Source organism: Carassius carassius, chromosome 13, assembly GCF_963082965.1.
Source record: "Carassius carassius chromosome 13, fCarCar2.1, whole genome shotgun sequence".
Classification (NCBI taxonomy): Eukaryota; Metazoa; Chordata; class Actinopteri; order Cypriniformes; family Cyprinidae; genus Carassius; species Carassius carassius.
The window spans coordinates 33,105,382-33,124,939 of record NC_081767.1 but is presented as its reverse complement, the minus strand read 5'-3'; the positions used below and the strand labels follow the sequence as shown (position 1 = coordinate 33,124,939).

At 37.9% G+C, this 19,558-nt stretch overlaps 1 protein-coding gene across 3 annotated transcripts in view; it reads right to left on the bottom strand.

Annotated features, from left to right (window-relative positions):
• Positions 1-19,558, bottom strand: part of LOC132156385 (protein unc-13 homolog C-like) — a 153,006-nt gene that overhangs the window by 73,384 nt on the left and 60,064 nt on the right. For all 3 annotated transcript variants that reach the window (XM_059565376.1, XM_059565374.1, XM_059565375.1), the window contains 2 exons: positions 17,568-17,657; positions 7,322-7,450 (listed from right to left, as the gene is read on the bottom strand). In XM_059565376.1, the coding sequence (XP_059421359.1) occupies positions 7,322-7,450; positions 17,568-17,657 (219 nt within the window). The remainder of the gene's footprint in view (positions 1-7,321; positions 7,451-17,567; positions 17,658-19,558) is intronic.

The following is a 19,558-nucleotide window of genomic DNA, read 5'->3' as shown; positions in this document are numbered from 1 at the left end:
GCTTTCAATCCTAGTGAAGGATAATATTAGGAAGTATCAAGATGTTGCTTTGAATCTTACAAGTCAAAATGACATGACAACAACCCATGACATACAACATGTCAAGCCAAGTTAAACAGGATGTTTAACGAAGGTAAATGGTAAAACAGAGTAAAATAAAAGGTAAAAATAAAATATTGAAGAAAATGGGCATCACATATAAGGAAGGATTCAGACCTGAATTCAGGTTTACTAAAATAATGCCTTAAAAGCTTTTTGGCTGTTGGCATATCCAATAATCTGTGCAGCCTGGTGACATCAAAAGAAAAGGAAGGTAATTTCAGGAGTGGAACGATTACATTTTGATAAATAATTGCAAAGACAAACTTGACTGTTTTTCAGGGTCCTGTATGTGCGCTTTAAAAAAAGGAAAAGGTAAAGGCTCACAAGCCAAGGCCAAATAAAAAGATTCATGAATTGTGCAAAATAAAACCAGGAATGTGATGGTAGTGCAATTTCAAGGATTTTTTTGACATTTTTGTTTTCCCTCCTCATAGTCCTTCCTCAAACACTTGACAGGAGTTTTGTCTCGCACTGCCTCACACTTTCTGCCATTTCGAATAACCTGAGAAAGACTGACAGCTACAATACAACATTAGTGTTTAACAGCGATTAAGCTGTGAAACATTCACTTATATAAGAAGTACACTGTAAGCACATTCAAACAGCGAATATCTGCTAAACTTGCTCTAAAGACTTTCTTGACCTTTATAAATAGCAACACTAAGGTCATGAGTTCGATTCCCAAGAAATGCATGCACTTAACAAAATACAAACCTTAAATGCATGTAAGCCACACTGGACGAAAGCAGTCTGTCTGTGGTGCTGAAGCACAATTCACTGTGTTGGTTCACTGTCCAAGGTGCTGAAACATTATCCACTGTGTCGATTCAATTATTTTATAATTCCATTCAATTATAATTCCAGTCATGTTTTTATTTATGTGTTTATTTTTGGGGCCATAATTTAGTTTATATTTAGGGTCAAAGACTGTGTAAGTTTTTTTTTTAAAGAAATTAATACTTCACATTTAATACTGCACTGAGAAAATAAAACTGCATAAAACAAAAACCGTGTCCATTTTCATTTCAGGCTGCAAAGCAAAAAAATCAGATTATTTTAAAGGGGGGTGTGATGTCAGGGTATGATATGTTTGATGTCAGAATGACTAGTGAGAAATTTGATTTCTCAGTATGTGTCTTTTTTAGGATCAGTTGACAATAACACATTAAAACAGTCAATTCGGCTCTTACTAAACAAGGCAAAAATGCATCATGGATTATGTAACATGCATTAAAACATGCTCTATGCCACATTGCGTCCCATGGTAAACACAAGAAAAAATGTACTGCTGTTTGATTTTGTACAACAGTAAGGATTTTTCTCCCTATCTCTCAAGCATGGTGCTTCCTGTAAGGCCACAGCAGCGAGTGTTTTATTATTCAGTCATCTTGTCTTAAGCACCATACAGTTGAACACTAAGACCTCTGTGTGTACTAGTCTACAGCAGGTAATACACTGAACACACATGCACATATAAGGTCCATTGGAGTCTAATAAGTGACTCATAAAAGAGACTTTCATCCTGACATCTGTGTTGTGTATATGGGTCTGTATGTGGTATGTAAGCCTGCGAAACACAGTTTTACTAAAGGAAAAAGCAGCTCCTTGAGGGTGTTGAGTAATATGTGCTGAATTAGATTAGAGTCAGAGCAGGAGCACAACACCAGGTCACATTCCTCTACTGCTTTATCTGTAGAATGAGAGAAACACCTGTCCTTGTTTCCTGTTATGAATGTGTAACAGCAGGATTCGTTACATTACATATGAATGATGAGGAGTAACATTTATAATTCTAAAACACAAGTGACTCTGTAGAGCAACCACAAAGCAGCATCCTAGTAACTGCATAAAAACTCCCAACAACCACATTGCAATCCCCTAAATGCTTGGGAGATAAATAGAAACCTCCTAGCAGTGACCCACAACATCCTAAAACTACAACACCAGGTTTTGCCCAAGTAAACACAAATCTAATATAAAAAATATAAGTATGTAGTTTTTGAATTAATTCCTCCTAAAACACTGTTTGGATCATTTAACTTTACATTGATCTTGCTTTATTTACTCTGTGACTGTGTGTGTGTGTGTGTGTGTGTGTGTGTGTGTGTGTGTGTATGTGTGTGTGTGAATGTCACTCTCTAATTCAAGTTCATGGAGACAATTACAAGAAAGAGTGCCCACATCTGCCTGTCATCACACTGAGACACAAGTGAGGTTATCATTACGAGGCAAAGGACAACACACACACACACACACACACACACACACACACACACACACACACAGACACAGACACAGACACAGACACACACACACACACACACACACACACACTGAGTCACTCCACCCAAACGTGAGATTAAATGAAGGATGGATTTTCCTCAGGGTGTGTGTGTGTGTGTGTGTGTGTGTGTGTGTGTGTCTATGTGCTTCAGATGGTATTAAAGAACTGATTGTTTCAGTGCAGATGATGATGATTTTGGAAAGATAAATATTGTATCCTTCTTTAGCGTGCATGTACTGTATGTCTGTATGTAAGAACTGTATGAATAAAAAATTAGACACAGATAATGTTCTTAATTAGGTCTGTCAACTTGCAAAAAAGATGCACAGACTGAAATTAGAACGGATTAAATGAGAAGGGGTTTATATCACATTGTTTGACTGTGCTGTTTCCTTTCCTTGTCTTCTTGTGTGTACTTAATCAATGCATGTTCTTTCCACAAAACATGTTTGCCTTTTGAAATCATTAACATTCAATTATGTAGGCAGGGACATGATTTTACTAGATCGTGAAAAGTAGGCAGTCTGGAAGTAGGAGTTTGGCACTAATTGACTGAAGTGACATTAACTGCAAAAGAAAGCTATTTCAGAGCAAATTATTATATGTCAATGATTACAAAATATATTTGGAATTAAAAAAAATGTAAAGAAATGGAAAAATAAATTATATAATCCCTTTCTAGTTTATCCAGTTGCAAAAAGTGTTTGATGTTATACAGCTACAAGTAACTAATCTACTTTAACTTTATATTTGGAAGATGCTTTTACGCAAAATTTAATCAACCTTGACATAAATCAATGTGATGACATACATGGAGATAGCATGATGTTCTGTGTGCTGATCCTCCTTCAGATTCACCCTCCACTGACACACAATGGACTCTTCCATCCTCATCCTCCCATCTGGATGAAGATGGGCTGCTCCAAACTCTCTCTGTCTTTTCTGTGGTAATTTTCTACACTCAACAGAATCATTGTGTTTGGTGATTGTCTGTGGTGAAATGAGGCCCTGCAGCAGGTCTGGAGTCATTTCATCCAGATCTCACCCTCAAGCCATACTTTAGCTTGCTTTTTCATTGCTCATGAGACTAAAAGGCAACATGAAACAGCATTTTACAATCCTTGACAACTTCTGAGCACAGTTTGAGACACTACTGTGGTTTCTTCTTAAACTCTAAAGGAGACACCTGAGATGAACAGGTTCATTTACATTTACACCTTTACTAAAAGACAATCGGAATATTAGAATTAAAAACATTATTCATTTAAATGTAATAATTTGTGGGTTGGTATGTTTCTGATTAAAAAGAATGTTCCCTGAAGCCCATGGTATTAAGATATAAAATATATCTCTAATCATCTAAAACACACGCCGGTCCTCTGCATATACCTATAAATAACCTTTACCTCTAATTAAAAGGTGTTTTAAGGGCTTTCCATTATTACATGTTTCTGGTGATGCTCTTTCAGGTGTGAGTTTAACATGCATCGTGTAAATCACAGCTACACGCTCTGCTAATTGCTTCTTCTGCAATATGTACAGTTTATTTATTTATAGATCATAACTGCAAATGTAAAGCGGTTTAGAATAAATAGCTGGATGTCTTGGGAACAACAGACTATATTTCATCCAATAGAAAAAAAAGAAATAATATTTTGCATAAAGAAGGACGCCTATTTTAATCCCATTAACCATTTGTATTTATTTATTTATTGATTAATTGTAACATTTTCATTACTTTATATCAGCATTAAAGTTAATTGACAATATATAATTTGTAAAATAATTAATCATTGCAACACTATTTTGTATCATTTAGTTATGAATGATTACATATTATTATAATTATGAATTTAATTTCATACTTAGGAACAAGAAAAATGTGAATAATCATCATGAAAATAGTCAAAATAGCCCTAACTTTTTAATGCAAACTGAATTTATTTATTTATTTTTCTTGGAAGGTCAAAAAGAAAATATAACTGGAACACTTTATGACTGTAATAAAGTATGTTTTTTATATTCATAAATCAGCATTAAAATAGCACACAAATATGACTAAATAATATATAATTATTAAAAGTCATCATTATAACATTATTTAATATTGAATTATTATATATATTACTATAATTATTATATTATTTCATACTTATCATATCATTAAATTAGTTTCTTTATGCAAAATTGAAAATATTTTTTCCCTTTTTTGTGGAAGTACAATTTTTAACGTTTTGCAAATAAAGTTTTCTGATGATGTAAGCTGGAGTAGTATGTGAGATTTATACATTATTTTTTTGGAAGATGAAATATGACCCCTGCATGTTTCTGCCTGGTTTTGTGAAATTCACTGAAGTATTTTCTGTCAGTTTTTTAATCTCTTTATCTCTGTAAATTGTCTGCCAGTTGTTCTGACTCACTGCGTCTCATGTTATTTCCACCAACCATGCATCTTTGTTCTTTTCAAGTCCTCATGTTTCCACGGATTTCCTTCACTCACATCACACTAACAGGATTTGCTTGTTTCCCGCGCACATGTCTTAAGAGCTCTTTGACATGATTATATAACATAACCAACCCACTTCTCAGTGATGCTGCTATATTTTATATATAAGATAATAAGAACCTTCCATGTGCACCAGATAAAACCCTGTTTTCCTCTCCATGGGGCCTTTGCCTCATTTAGAGAAGAAGATGGGTCAGTCTGCTCCAAAAGCCACTAAAAATAAACCTCTCTTCTAGTGAGAGTTAAACTCTGGTAATTTTAGCTGTGTTGTGTTTGGGGAATCCGCTATAAACTGTTATTTTGGGCTGGTGATGCTGACAGTCCTGCCCTTCAGAGCTCAATAACTTACAGTATAAACACAGAAACATGAGGATTTCTGCAGGACAGGATCAGTGTTATCAAAACTAACTACTAAAAATAGATTTAGTTAATTCCAATAAAGCTGAAATAAAAATATATATAAATACTTAGAAAAAAATTACTGAAACTGAAATAAAACTTAAAAAAACTAAATTAAATAAAAAAATTAAATCTAAATTTAAATGTTTAAAAACTAATTACACTAATAAAAACAAATAAAAATGGCAAAAGCACAGAAAAAAACTAAAGTTAAAATGAAACTTGAAAATAAAAAAAATCTGTATAAATAAAAATCAAACATAATATAATAATAAATAAAAATAAATGATAATAATAATAAATAAAAATTAAAACTAAATGTAAAATGAAAAAAAAAAAACTAATAATGACAAAGGCACATAAAATTACCAAAACTTACATTAAAACATGAAAATAATAACTAATATAAAATAAAATAAATTAAACCTAAATTAAAAAATTTAATACTAATAAAAATGACAAAAACACATAACACAATTACTAAAATAAATTGAATCTGAAAAGATACAAATAAAATCTTTATTTATAAATAATAATAAATAATATAATAGCATATAAACATAACACCGCATAGCTTTGTCTTTTTCACCAGGTCACTGAGCACATAAATAAAATATCTGCACACATGACACTAATAGATTAATGTGCTTAAATGTTCTTAAATCTCAATATATATATATATATATATATATATATATATATAAAGTTAGATTAATACAAAAGAAAACTTGGAATATACTGTATTACAGAATGATTCTCTATGCTGATGAAAGTTGGCAAGCCCTGGTCAAAATGCAGTAAAGAGCAGCATGAACATTCTTCCAAAAATCTCCTTTTGTGTTTCACAGAGGAAAGTAGATGGGTTTGGAACTCATATTTGTGAACTACTGCTCTATAAACCTTAAAAATCAATGAAATACTGACACAGTGTCAGAGAGGGAAAACACCACGGCTAGTGAGTTTACTGACACTTTCTGCAAGCGTGACACTGTGACGGAGGATTCTGGGATCAGCGCATCAGATCATGTTGTGTGTGAATGCGTGAAAGCCACTGTGTTAGTGCGTGTGTCGTGCGAATGGACCATGAGAAATTCTGTGGTCATGTCTGACTGGAGAGATCAGATCAAAGCGACCACACACACACACACCAACAACATCAGAAATAAATTGTGTCATAACACTGCATGTACTTTACAACCGGGCTGAGAAGAGAGACATGCTCTCTTCCAGCAAGGAAACACCCTTCTCTCATTCAGCACACTCTCTTTTCACTCCACACTCCACACAATCACAGATGTCCCTGCTTGGAAAACGCATTGAAAGCATGCCATCCAGTACATATTCAACAAAACTCAATACTCAAGGCCAACTGGGTTTCCTTCAAGTCTCTGCTGTTAAAACCCGATTTGTTATTATTCAGGTCAGCGCTGCACATTACAAAACATTTATCACTGGACAACTGAAAGTTTATCAGTTGCATGTTTTTTGACAATTTAAATATTCAAGCGATAAGAAGACACGAATGAGAACTCAATTCATGCACAGAAAGCTGCATCTTAAGCGTGCAAATACTGAATTGAGCTCTATTTTGTGTCTTCTTGCTCCTAAATGGACAAATGCAGGCAAGATTATATCAAAATGCTCAAAAACATTGTTGTTTATATCTTAACTGAACATAAACAATTGGAAAAGAAACCGGATGTGTTTCATTGTATTGGATCCATGCATTAGGTCTTAGTTAGTAAGTTAGTTAGTGACAGGGTCAGTGAAGAACTGAACCACTTGCCTAACTAAGTCAATAGAAAACATCCTTAGCATTGAGCTACACTTTCACTTTAACCAACAACTGGTCCACCATGACAGTAGTTGCCCTGAAAGAGAAAACTAACCGTAGAAGTACACCCTGTGGGTTTTGCCCGCTATTGCACCCCTTGTGGAAACACAGTCTGCATTCATGCATTTGAGTATGTTTGTGGCCATACTGATCTTAAGAGTCTTTCTTAACCCTGCTGGTCAGTCTCCACTCTTACCTGGTCCAGCAGTTGGTTGTAGAGCTCATGGCAGTTGTCAAAGATGTATTTGTATGTGGAGTCCAGACAGGCCTTCACACAGTCCTTAACCACCATACTGGCTCTGGGAGGATTCTGCAGCTCCTGCACCTACAGCACAAAAACACACTCACAGTTAGTCCAATAACACACACACACACACACACACACACACACACACACACACACACACACACACACACACATGATGGTTCATCACACAACACACAACATCAGTAAGCCAGGATATATGCAGTTTCTTAAGTGTTGTGTGTAGTTTGTAGTTTCTATGGCTTTCTGAAAAGTTTTCAGTGTTGCTGTACTCTAGGCGGTTGATGTCATAATGATTTAGTTGCTATGGAGTGTTGTGCTATTATGGTGTGTTCAAGTCCTCCTGGGAAGTTTGTGTTTATGAGTTGGGAAGTCATAATTACGATGCCAGCCCGATGTGTCGATATCACTTTGGTTGGAGAAAATTGCTAATGAAAAAAATAAAAACACCACTTAAATTCTAACACCACTTCTACCAAATGATGAATAAAGAATGCACATTAGCTGCATTTTTGCTGTATGCATTTTTTTTTATCTCTGAAGAAGCTACATATATACTCACCTAAAGGATTATTAGGAACACCTGCTCAATTTCTCATTAATGCAATTATCTAATCAACCAATCACATGGCAGTTGCTTCAATGCATTTAGGGGTGTGGTCCTGGTCAAGACAATCTCCTGAACTCCAAACTGAATGTCCGAATGGGAAAGAAAGGTGATTTAAGCAATTTTGAGTATGGCATGATTGTTGGTGCCGGACAGGCCGGTCTGAGTATTTCACAATCTGCTCAGTTACTGGGATTTTCACACACAACCATTTCTAGGGTTTACAAAGAATGGTGTGAAAAGGGAAAAACATCCAGTATGTGGCAGTCCTGTGGGCGAAAATGCCTTGTTGATGCTAGAGGTCAGAGGAGAATGGGCCGACTGATTCAAGCTGATAGAAGAGCAACTTTGACTGAAATAACCACTCGTTACAACCGAGGTATCCAGCAGAGTATTTGTGAAGCCACAACACGCACAACCTTGAGGCGGATGGGCTACAACAGCAGAAGACCCCACCGGGTACCACTCATCTCTACTACAAATAGGAAAAAGAGGCTACAATTTGCACGAGCTCAGCAGAATTGGACAGTTGAAGACTGGAAGAATGTTGCCTGGTCTGAGGCTACTTCCAGCAGGATAATGCACCAATGTCACAAAGCTGGAATCATTTCAAATTGGTTTCTTGAACATGACAATGAGTTCACTGTACTAAAATGGCCCCCACAGTCACCAGATCTCAACCCAATAGAGCATCTTTGGGATGTGGTGGAACGGGAGCTTCGTGCCCTGGATGTGCATCCCACAAATCTCCATCAACTGCAAGATGCTATCCTATCAATATGGGCCAACATTTCTAAAGAATGCTTTCAGCACCTTGTTGAATCAATGCCACGTAGAATTAAGGCAGTTCTGAAAGCGAAAGGGGGTCAAACACAGTATTAGTATGGTGTTCCTAATAATCCTTTAGGTGAGTGTATATACTGTATATATATATATACATATTTTGTATGAGTTACTTATCTAGTTCTATTGTATATGTTGTAAAAATGTTGTTATTGTAAAAAAAAAAAAAAAAACGAACTAAAAAAACTAAAAAAAAACAATATCCTTGGGATCAGGTGCATAAACTGTTATGACCAGTCTTTTTTCTTCAAGACTGGTCATAAATTATTAAAGTCAGTTACAAAAAAAGTAGATTGGTCTAATTTTTATCCAAAAAGACTTTGCTGACTAGGAATCACATACATAATAACTTACTATGCGGTTACTAGGGTGTTGCATACTGGTTCAAGTCAAAACATTGTTTTGTTGTCCACAATCACTTGCATAAGTCTAAACTTATACTGATTAGAGATGATAAACACCTCCTTATTCTCTACTTTTCCAGTAAATTATGGACTTATTTCTTTCAGAGTATATAAATGAATAACATGAGAATGTACAGATTAGTATGTGTTTCTTTTTGCCTTATGTAATGCCTAATGTGTCCCATTCCTCCACGCGTGCTGTGTTGGTGTTTCTGAATGCAGGCGCTAAGGGCAGGAATAAACATCGCCCTGGCATGGGCGCTCTTCCATTACCCATAATGCATTGTGACAGTTAGAGTTTTATTCTGTGCCTGGCGGTGCTTTCTCAGTGGGCGGAGCTTCCTCTGCCTCTTTAGCCGCGCTTCACTGATTTGCCTGCTCAGTCCACTCTAACTGTCCGTTATTAAAATGACGAAGCGCTTTTTATAGGATGCAAGGCCCGGCTAATGAACTGACAGCACTGTGTGTGTGTGTGTGTGTGTGTGACATCATCTCCTCATGCCTCAGTCTACTCTCTACAATGACTCATCCAAACACACTCCTTAATTCAAGTAGTTCACAGTCCATCAAATCTGGATGTGGGTCAGTGACAAAAATGATCAGGAGATGATCACAAGGCTGATTCTTATAAAAAGCAAGTGTAAAATACAAGCCAAGTCCTTAGGAATATAATATATTTCTATTTATGATGGATAAAAAAAAATAAAAAAATAGAAAAAGATTTTTTTTTTTCCATGAAATCAATATTTATATATTACAAAATTATCTATAATTAATAATTTATTCTAATTATATATATATATATATATATGTGTATATATAAATATATATATATGTGTATATATAAATATATATATATATATATATATATATATATATATATATGTGTGTGTATATATATATATATATATATATATGTGTGTGTATATATATGTATATATATATATATATATATATGTATATATATATATATGTATATATATATATATATATATATATATATATGTATATATATATATATATATATATATATATATGTATATATATATATATATATATATATATATATATATGTATATATATATATATGTATATATATGTATATATATATATTAGTACCAAAAGAAAGAATAATATTTTTAATAACAGATATCATTCACTAGTTTATTGGGGTTATAGGATGACTTGTAAAAAAAAATCTTTTATCAAATAAATTAATTAATTACTATAATAAAATATAGCTCATAAAAATCTAATATATATTAATATTAAAATATTGTATTTTATTTTCATAAATATATGTGTAACATTTTTTTAAATATTAATAATACAAGCTGCTTCACTAAAGTCCTAGTTTTTAAAAGTTGCATCATCATTGACCTACATACAGTTTTGCAAAAAACATTACCGATCTGCAAAAAAGTCCAACACATTCAACACAAACTTCTCGTTGTTTAAACTTGATTAAGGTCATTACATTTGAGCCATAATCCAATGCAAGTGCACAGTTGATAGGTTATGAGTTAATAATAAAATATGTGATTTAATGACACAGAAAACTTCACATTTCTGTCTGTGTTTGCATAATTGCATACAGTATATTTGTGGCCAATGGCTGTCAATGTCTATGTTTCTAAGCATGGACTAAATCTGACAAAACTGTGCAAATTAACTGTAATAGCCTGGGAGGAGAAAGGGTGAAAAATCAATCACTGTTTATTCTCTGTAGTGGATATGAAGGCTTTTTCCAACTCATATTGACCTGCGATTACAAGTCAGTCAGTCATATACAGTATTAAAAATCATGCTTAGTGAATTAACCACAGGGGCCAATCGCAGCCGCGATCTCATCTAGATGATGACTACAAAGACAAAAGGCCTGGAATATTGCTGTAATATATATAAATATATAAATGCTGCACCCTACAGTGGTTTTACAGGCACATTTGCTTTGAATATATTTCCTGGCTCCCCAACAGTGAGAAATCAGCGTATTCTTTATGACTTCTCAAAAAAGGCCGTATTCTCTCCCACAGAGCTGAGCTATATGTCAAATACAGTTATATTGCCATGGGACCCCAAGAACTAGTGATTCTAGTTATTGTGCTCAAAATAAATTTGACTCAATTGCATATTTCAAGAGCCAAAAGATTTTTTTATTTCATGCAAACAAATGAGAAATCATTGAAACCCTGCAGCGATGGTGAAATATATTTTATTACTGAGTGTAAAGCAGCACAGCTTTATATTTTTGCGGCTGATGAAGCAGAATGTGAAAACAATCAGAGAATATATTTACTTTGTCAGTGCTTGCTGAAGTGAAACACATCTGAAGTCTCTCAGTGCAGGACTCTTATCAGGAAAGCTGTGATTAGCAGCTCATTAACACCCGAGACAATCAACAGCAGACCTCTATCAGAACTCCAATGAATGAGTCAAATATAGCTGAATTTCACAACCAGGCTCAACTCGCCAGGGTCATATTTCACCCCAAATTATATAAGCATATATATCATTTTTAGAGATTAGAATCATTCTGACATTATTTTCATGACAATTAAGCACATTCACATTGCTTTATAAGCTTACTATAATACATAATGTAAAAATAGAATTGCTATAATTAAAAAAAAAAATACTATGTTATTAAAATTACAAAAGCATTTAAACATCATAATTTTCTAAAATAAATTTGTATTGAAAAAACTGACACTGACGATGTATTACAGTAATGAGAATTTGGGAAAATGTGCTTAACTGTCATGAAAATAGTACCTAATATAAATGGATAAATAACATTTAAAATTTTCTCTATGCATTAAATATTTTTGTTTATTTCAGAAGAGGAGTATTTTCTTTTAAAAGGAGTTTTATATTAGGATTTTTTATTAAATTTTTGTTGAATATACTTGACTATTTAATGCAGGAAATTATTGTGGAACCAGGAAAGTCCTTCACACTGAATAACAACTACCTTGCACCACCAAAGGGAGCCATCGCCCGAATATTAGTTTTACTATGAACTCCATTTCACACAAGGCCTCATACCTGGGACTAATTACACTTACACCTGCACCTCATTTCCACACTCATATAAGCTGCTCACACACACACACACACTCATTGCGAAGTCTTGATTTGCCCCGGCTGTCAGTACTGAGCATTATTACCCGTGTTTTGTTTTCTTCTCTTGACCCTGGACTGTTTCGCGTTATTGATTGTTCTCTGCCTGCCTCGACTCTCTGCCTGATTTCCCGACTCTGTCTCTGCCTCGCCCCTATTGCTCAGTTTGCTGTCGTTTGACCCCGTCTGTTTGACTATCCCAATTAAAGAGCAGCAAATGGATCAAATTCCGTCTGGTTCTTCGCAACAGAAGACTTTAGTGATCCAGCGGCCTTCGCACAACTCTCCACCGAATTGACAGCCCAAGCATCTCAGCTGGCATCACAACAGCATCAGCTGAACCGACTGACAACTCTAACGGAGGAGCTAGTTCAAGCATTGCAAGGTATCCGTCATCCGACAACCAGCGCCATGGCTGCCCAACCGCCAGTGCCAAGTAACCCTTCACCGTCATTGACTTCCCCGGTCAGCCCTCGCCTCGCCTTCCCAGAACGGTTTGACGGAACTCCGACGAAGTGTAGGGGTTTCCTGTTACAGTGCTCTCTTTTTGTCAATCAACAGCCGTTATTATACCCCACGGAATCCAGCCGTATAGCATTCGTTTGTTCGCTGCTCACCGGGAGGGCGTTAGAGTGGGTAACAGCAGTCTGGAGGACGGATGGTTCCGCTTTCCCCTCATTTGAGACATTCCTTCAACAGTTCTGTGAGGTATTCGAACATTCTACGGAGAGAGGAGATGCTGGAGAGCAGCTATTAACCCTTTCTCTAGGGAGGAGCTCAGCTGCAGAGTATGCTCTCTCATTCCGCAAACTCGCAGCTCAAACCACCTGGGTCGAGGACACACTGAAACTGCTGTTTCGAAAAGGATTAAGACCAGAGTTACAGTCCGAATTGGCTTGCCGTGACGAGGGTAGGAATCTGAATGAATTCATTGATCTCACCATCCGAATTGACAATTTGATCCGCTCACAACGCCCAACACAAGCTCCAGTCCACATGTCTCACGAAGCGGCCATGAATAAGGAACCAATGCAACTAGGAACGACCCACATCACGCCTGAGGAACGCGAACGTCGTATGCAAAATCACCTCTGTCTTTACTGCGGTCAATCGGGACATATGAGGACTTCCTGCCCTGTATGTCCATCGACAAGGTCTCAAACAAAGTCAACAAACCAAGAACACCCCCTCCTCCTCTTGCTTTGTTCTGAGTGATTAACTGAGCTGGTAGATTAAAGTATTTCTGACTTCAGCACTCGTAGATTCGGGGGCAGCGGGGAATTTCATTTCAAGTGAGTGTGTTACTCAGTGCCAATTGACCCTAACTCCCTGTAACTCACTCTTGGCAGTGGAGGCGCTAGATGGACGACCCCTCGGCGACGGGAGGATTCTCCAGATCACGGAGGAAGCCACGCTCCTCATTGGAACCTAGCATACAGAAACCATCCGATTCTATGTCATCAATTCATCCACTCACTCCATTATCCTTGGACTACCCTGGCTGCGCACCCATAACCCCCACATCTCCTGGACAGAGAATCAAATTATCCAGTGGGACCCCTCTTGTCAAGTTCGCTGTTTGTTCAAGATTTCAAGAATACACAGCAAGGCCTCTGACCCTTCTGTTCCAGACATTAACAGCCTAAACGTGCCAGTCGAGTACTCTGACTTAATCGAGGCCTTCAGCAAGAGAAAAGCATCTCAATTACCTGAACACCGCTCTGTAGACTGCACTATTGACCTAATGCCCGGTACCACACCGCCTAAGGGAAGAATCTTCCCTCTCTCACAACCAGAATCTGAAGCAATGAAGCGCTACATCGAGGAAGAATCAGCCAAGGGCTTCATCAGACCTTCATCTTCACCAGCTTCAGCCGGGTTCTTTTTTGTTAAAAAGAAGTATGGGGGATTGCGGCCCTGTATTGACTATCATGGCCTGAATGATATCACTGTGAAATTTCATTACCCACTGACACTGGTACCGGCCGCGTTAGAACAGTTCAATCGGGCCAAATTCTACACCAAATTGGATCTCCGCAATGCTTATAATCTCCTCCGCATTTGTGCGGGGGATGAGTGGAAGACCGCCTTCTCGACCACTAGTGGGCACTATGAGTATCTTGTAATGCCCTTCGGCCTAGCCAACAGTCCGTCTGTCTTCCAGTCTTTCATGAATGACGTCTTCCGGGACATGCTAAATAAATGGGTAATAGTATACATCAACGACATCTTAATCTACTCTAACACCATGGAGGAACATGTACGTCATGTCCGGTCAGTGTTAAATCGTCTCATCCAGCATCAACTCTATGCCAAAGCTAAGAAATGCAAATTCCACCAGACCAGTATATCATTTCTGGGGTACGTGATCAGTCAGCAGGGAGTTGCCATGGAGGACAAGAAGGTTAGTGCAGTTCTGGAATGGCCTTTACCTCAAACAGTGAAGGAGCTCCAATGTTTCTTAGGATTTGCCAACTTTTACCGCTGCTTTATCAGGAACTTCAGTACTATTGCTTCACCTTTAACCACCATGACAAAACGTCACACAACCCGTCTGAGTTGGTCCACAGAATCACGTCAGGCTTTCGAAGAACTAAAGATCAGATTCACTTCAGCGCCCATCTTACGACACCCAGATCCTAAACGACAGTTCATCGCCGAGGACGACGCTTCTAGCACAGGGGTAGAGGCAGTTCTATCACAACGTCATGGACAACCGGCCAAGATGTACCCATGCGCATTCTTCTCTCGCATCTCTTCAATTGGCTGATGCCGAACGCAATTATGATGTGGGCAATCGTGAGCTTCTGGCTATGAAATTGGCCCTTGAGGAGTGGCGACATTGGTTAGAGGGATCCACACACCCCTTCATTGTACTCACCGACCACAAAAACTTGGAATATCTCCGTTCAGCCAAACGCTTGAATCCACGTCAGGCCAGGTGGGCACTGTTCTTTACATGATTTAACTTCTCTGTGACCTACCGTCCAGGATCCAAAAATACGTAGGCTGATGCTCTAATCAGTTCACACCACCCTTTCTGAGAATATCATCCCCGAGAGTCTGCTCGTAGCCCCAGTGCAAAGGGATATCCTGACAGAAATTGAACAATTTAACAGTCAAGAACCACCTCCAGCTGAATGTCAGGCCAACCTCATCTATGTCCCCGAGACCCTACACAAACAACTCATAACCCAGGTGCACACGACACCCAGCTCAGGTCATCCCGGAATCACAGCCACGACACAAATCCTTCAGAACTGCTTCTGGTGGCCCACTCTGCTAACTGATATAAGCGCATTCATTCGCAACTGCACCAACTGCAACATGTCAAAGACTCCCCGACAAGTACCAACCGGCCTCCTGACTCCACTAACCCACACCACAATGACCTTGGTCACACATTGCTATCGACTTCGTCACGACTTCAACACCACTATATTCACCATCACTGACCGTTTCTCCAAAACCTGATGCCTTATTCCCCTACCTAAACTACCAACATCCTTGGAAACCGCCGAACTTCTCTGCAATCAAGTGTTCAGGTTCTATGATCTCCCCGAGGATTTTGTGTCAGATCGAGGACCACAATTCACCTCCCAAGTCTGGATAGCATTCTTCAAACATCTCAATGTCAATGTCAGTCTCACATCCAGATATCACCCGGAATCAAACGGACAAACGGAATGTCTCAATCAAGAGGTTATCCGGTTCCTAAGGTCATACTGTCAACAAAATCAAACTGAGTGGAGCCAATATTTGTTCTTGGCAGAATACGCCCAGAATTCCCTCACCAAGCCTGCCACAGGTATGACACCTTTCAAATGTATTCTGGGTTACCAACCACCGCTATTCCCCTGGTCAGGTGAACCCACCGACCTGCCCTCAGTAACCGAATGGCTGCAGAACAGCGAGGCCATCTGGGATCGGGCTCATACCCATCTGCTCCATGCAGTCAGACGACAGGAACAACAGGCTAACCGTCATCGTCGCACTGCTCCAGCATATGCCCCTGGTCAATGGGTTTGGCTCTCCACAAGAGATCTCCGCCTCAGATTACCCTGCAAGAAACTCAGTCCCAGTTATGTTGGCCTGTTCAAAATTATTTTATTTATAACAAATTACCCCCACATAATTTCGTTTGGAATTGCCCGCTAATTATTGTGTTTCCCCTACTTTCCACGTTTCCCTACTCAAACCTGCTGGGGGTCCGAGAGGAACGACGGAGTAAGGAGCTGCACCCCAGGCCCCCGCTCCTATCCAGATTGATGGCGAGGAGGCGTATCGTGTGCATGAGTTGCTCGATTCCAGACGCTGTGGGGGTACGCTGCAGTACTTGGTCGACTGTGAGGGATTCTGTGCGGAGGAGCGTTCTTGGGTTAATGCAGATGATATTCTCGACCCTACACTCACTGAGGAGTTTTACCCGGACGCATCCAGAGAGGCCGGGCCCCCGACCCCGTGGAAGACCCCAGCGTCAGTTGCATCCTCGCTTCAGGAGCCGCTCGCAGGGGAGGGGCTCTGTTACAGAGGAGGTTCCTGTACCGCCTCCCTTGCACCACCAGAGGGAGCCATCGCCCGAATATTAGTTTTACTATGAACTCCATTTCACACAAGGCCTCATACCTGGGACTAATTACACTTACACCTGCACCTAATTTCCACACTCATATAAGCTGCTCACACACACACACACACTCATTGTGAAGTCTTGATTTGCCCCGGCTGTCAGTACTGAGCGTTATTACCCATGTTTTGTTTTCTTCTCTTGACCCTGGACTGTTTCACGTTATTGAATGTTCTCTGCCTGCCTCGACTCTCTGCCTGATTTCCCGACTCTGTCTCTGCTTCGCCCCTATTGCTCAGTTTGCTGTCGTTTGACCCCGTCTGTTTGACTATCCCAATTAAAGAGCTGCAAATGGATCAAACTCCGCCTGGTTCTTTGCAACAACCACCATGTTTTGACTGCCAATGAAAGTCACAAAAAAAAAATCATTCATATTTTAATTGAAAGAATTCTCTTTCATGAGATGCATGAGGGTTTTTTATTGTGTGTGTGAGTCACAGTGTTGAGTCACGCTGCTTTAATTCTAGTGTAAAAGCTTGCATAATTCTCTCTCTATGTATGAGTGTGTGTGTGTGTGTGTGTGTGTGTGTGTGTGTGTGTGTGTGTGTGTGTGTGTGTGAGACCGTGTCGTACCTTCATCCTGAAGAAGGTGATGCTCGTCAGCAGGTCGACGGTTGATTTCAAGTCTTGGAGTCTCTCTGGATTTCCAGGAGGGAAGTTATCCTGCAAACAGAATTAACATCAGATCATCCATCCATTTCTTTGTTATTTGCAGAGCATATCTGACAAAGATAAATAGATTAAGATTATAGACTTGGCTATGGATTTGATGAATATATATGTTTAAGAGACAGATGAACAGAGGGAAACTGCACATTAGCTCAGTAGGATGGAATAGATAGGCCTATATTGGCATAACAGGAAAAAAGTTACAAAATATGTAGTTTTTTGTAGTAAAAAATAACGTACTTTAATGATGACATATGTAACTGTAGATTGATTTCAGTTGATTTCAATACAATGTAAAAACTGATCAATGAATCTGAAAAATATATAAATCAATAAATCAAGGCAACATCAGTTTTTCCATTACATTACAACATAATTTTTTAAGTTAAACATGACTTGTGTGTTTGGATTGTTATAATAAAATAATACATTATTGTGCATTAATATGCATTGATACAGTATCTATTAATATTACACATTATTATAATGTATTAAAACTGATTACAATTGTTCAAGGGATCATACAATACATTATAAAATGCATTGCATGGCATTATAAATGTATTAAACTACTTTTATAATGCATATAAAGGCTTTAAGTAAAGTGTTACCAAGTCAATTATAATATTTATAATCAACTTTGCATTCAAGGAAGTCTGAAATTTCCTCTGAAATATTATAAGATACATATCTATACGGAGGGTGTTTCACCTGCTAATATTTCAAATGGCCATTTACTCTGGTTTAGGAGGTTTGGCAGAGACGAATGGATAGAAACATGTCACCATGAGTCATTTTCATTGACCCTGCAGCGTTATGTAGAATGCACTATGCAGCAATATTAATAACAGAAACGTGTTCCATCGTCATGAGCACCAATGACAAAATATATCATGATTTAGCAGCGTGAGCCAAGCCAGCAACAGACAGAGAAAATGTGTTGTAGGGCTGTAAAGCTATCAGCCTGCTTGTTCTAGCATGAAGGTACACAATATATTTACAGGGTAAGCATGAGAGGAAGAGAAAGCATGATGCCGCATACGTATGCATGTGTGCAAAAGACACGCTCGGAGAAACAGGTTAGAATGTGTCACTAGGTTCTTGTGTCAGGATGGTTATGTAATAGTTTTGTTAAAGTGAGGAGAGACTCCTGCGGTCTAAGAGACGCTTACGGCACATTTATTGATGCCAGATTTATAGACACTGCTGTAATTCTTGGCTGGTGTTTCACCGCAGCTCTCTAATTATTCAGAGCGAGTAATGGAGGGCTGGAGCGGTTTGTCAACAACACACACAAAAACAGAGACTCGTGCAAATCAATTTAGGCTGTTTTCACACTCGCTTTGATTCCACATCCCTCCCTCTGCTGCCGCAGGTCACTTCACACAGTATTTTTGGGTTGGATTTTGGTCTTGTTTTCCTTTCATAACATCCTTAAAACAAGATAAATTCAAACATCACACTTGCTCTCAGAGAATATACGTATATATATTAAAGTAAGATTTTTACAGCGTATTGTATATATAACATTTGAGGTAATGAACAAGCATGCAGAAGCTCTTGAGTGATGTGAAATGCCAGAAAAGAACATATATACTGTATATATATTTTTTAGTTATTGCATGAAAATAAAATAAAATAAAAACCTTAACTAAAATGAAAATGATTTCTGAAGGATCGTGTGACACTGAAGACTAGAGTATTGATACTGAAAATTAGCTTTGCATTACAGAAAAATACATTTTACTGTATATTCATAAATTGTAAAAATATTTCACATTTTTTATGTATTTTTGAGCAAATAAATACAGCCTTGTTAAGCAGAAGAGACTTCTAAAACGTTAGAAATCTCAAAATTTTTGGACGGTAGTGTATGATATTTGTTTTGAAACTTA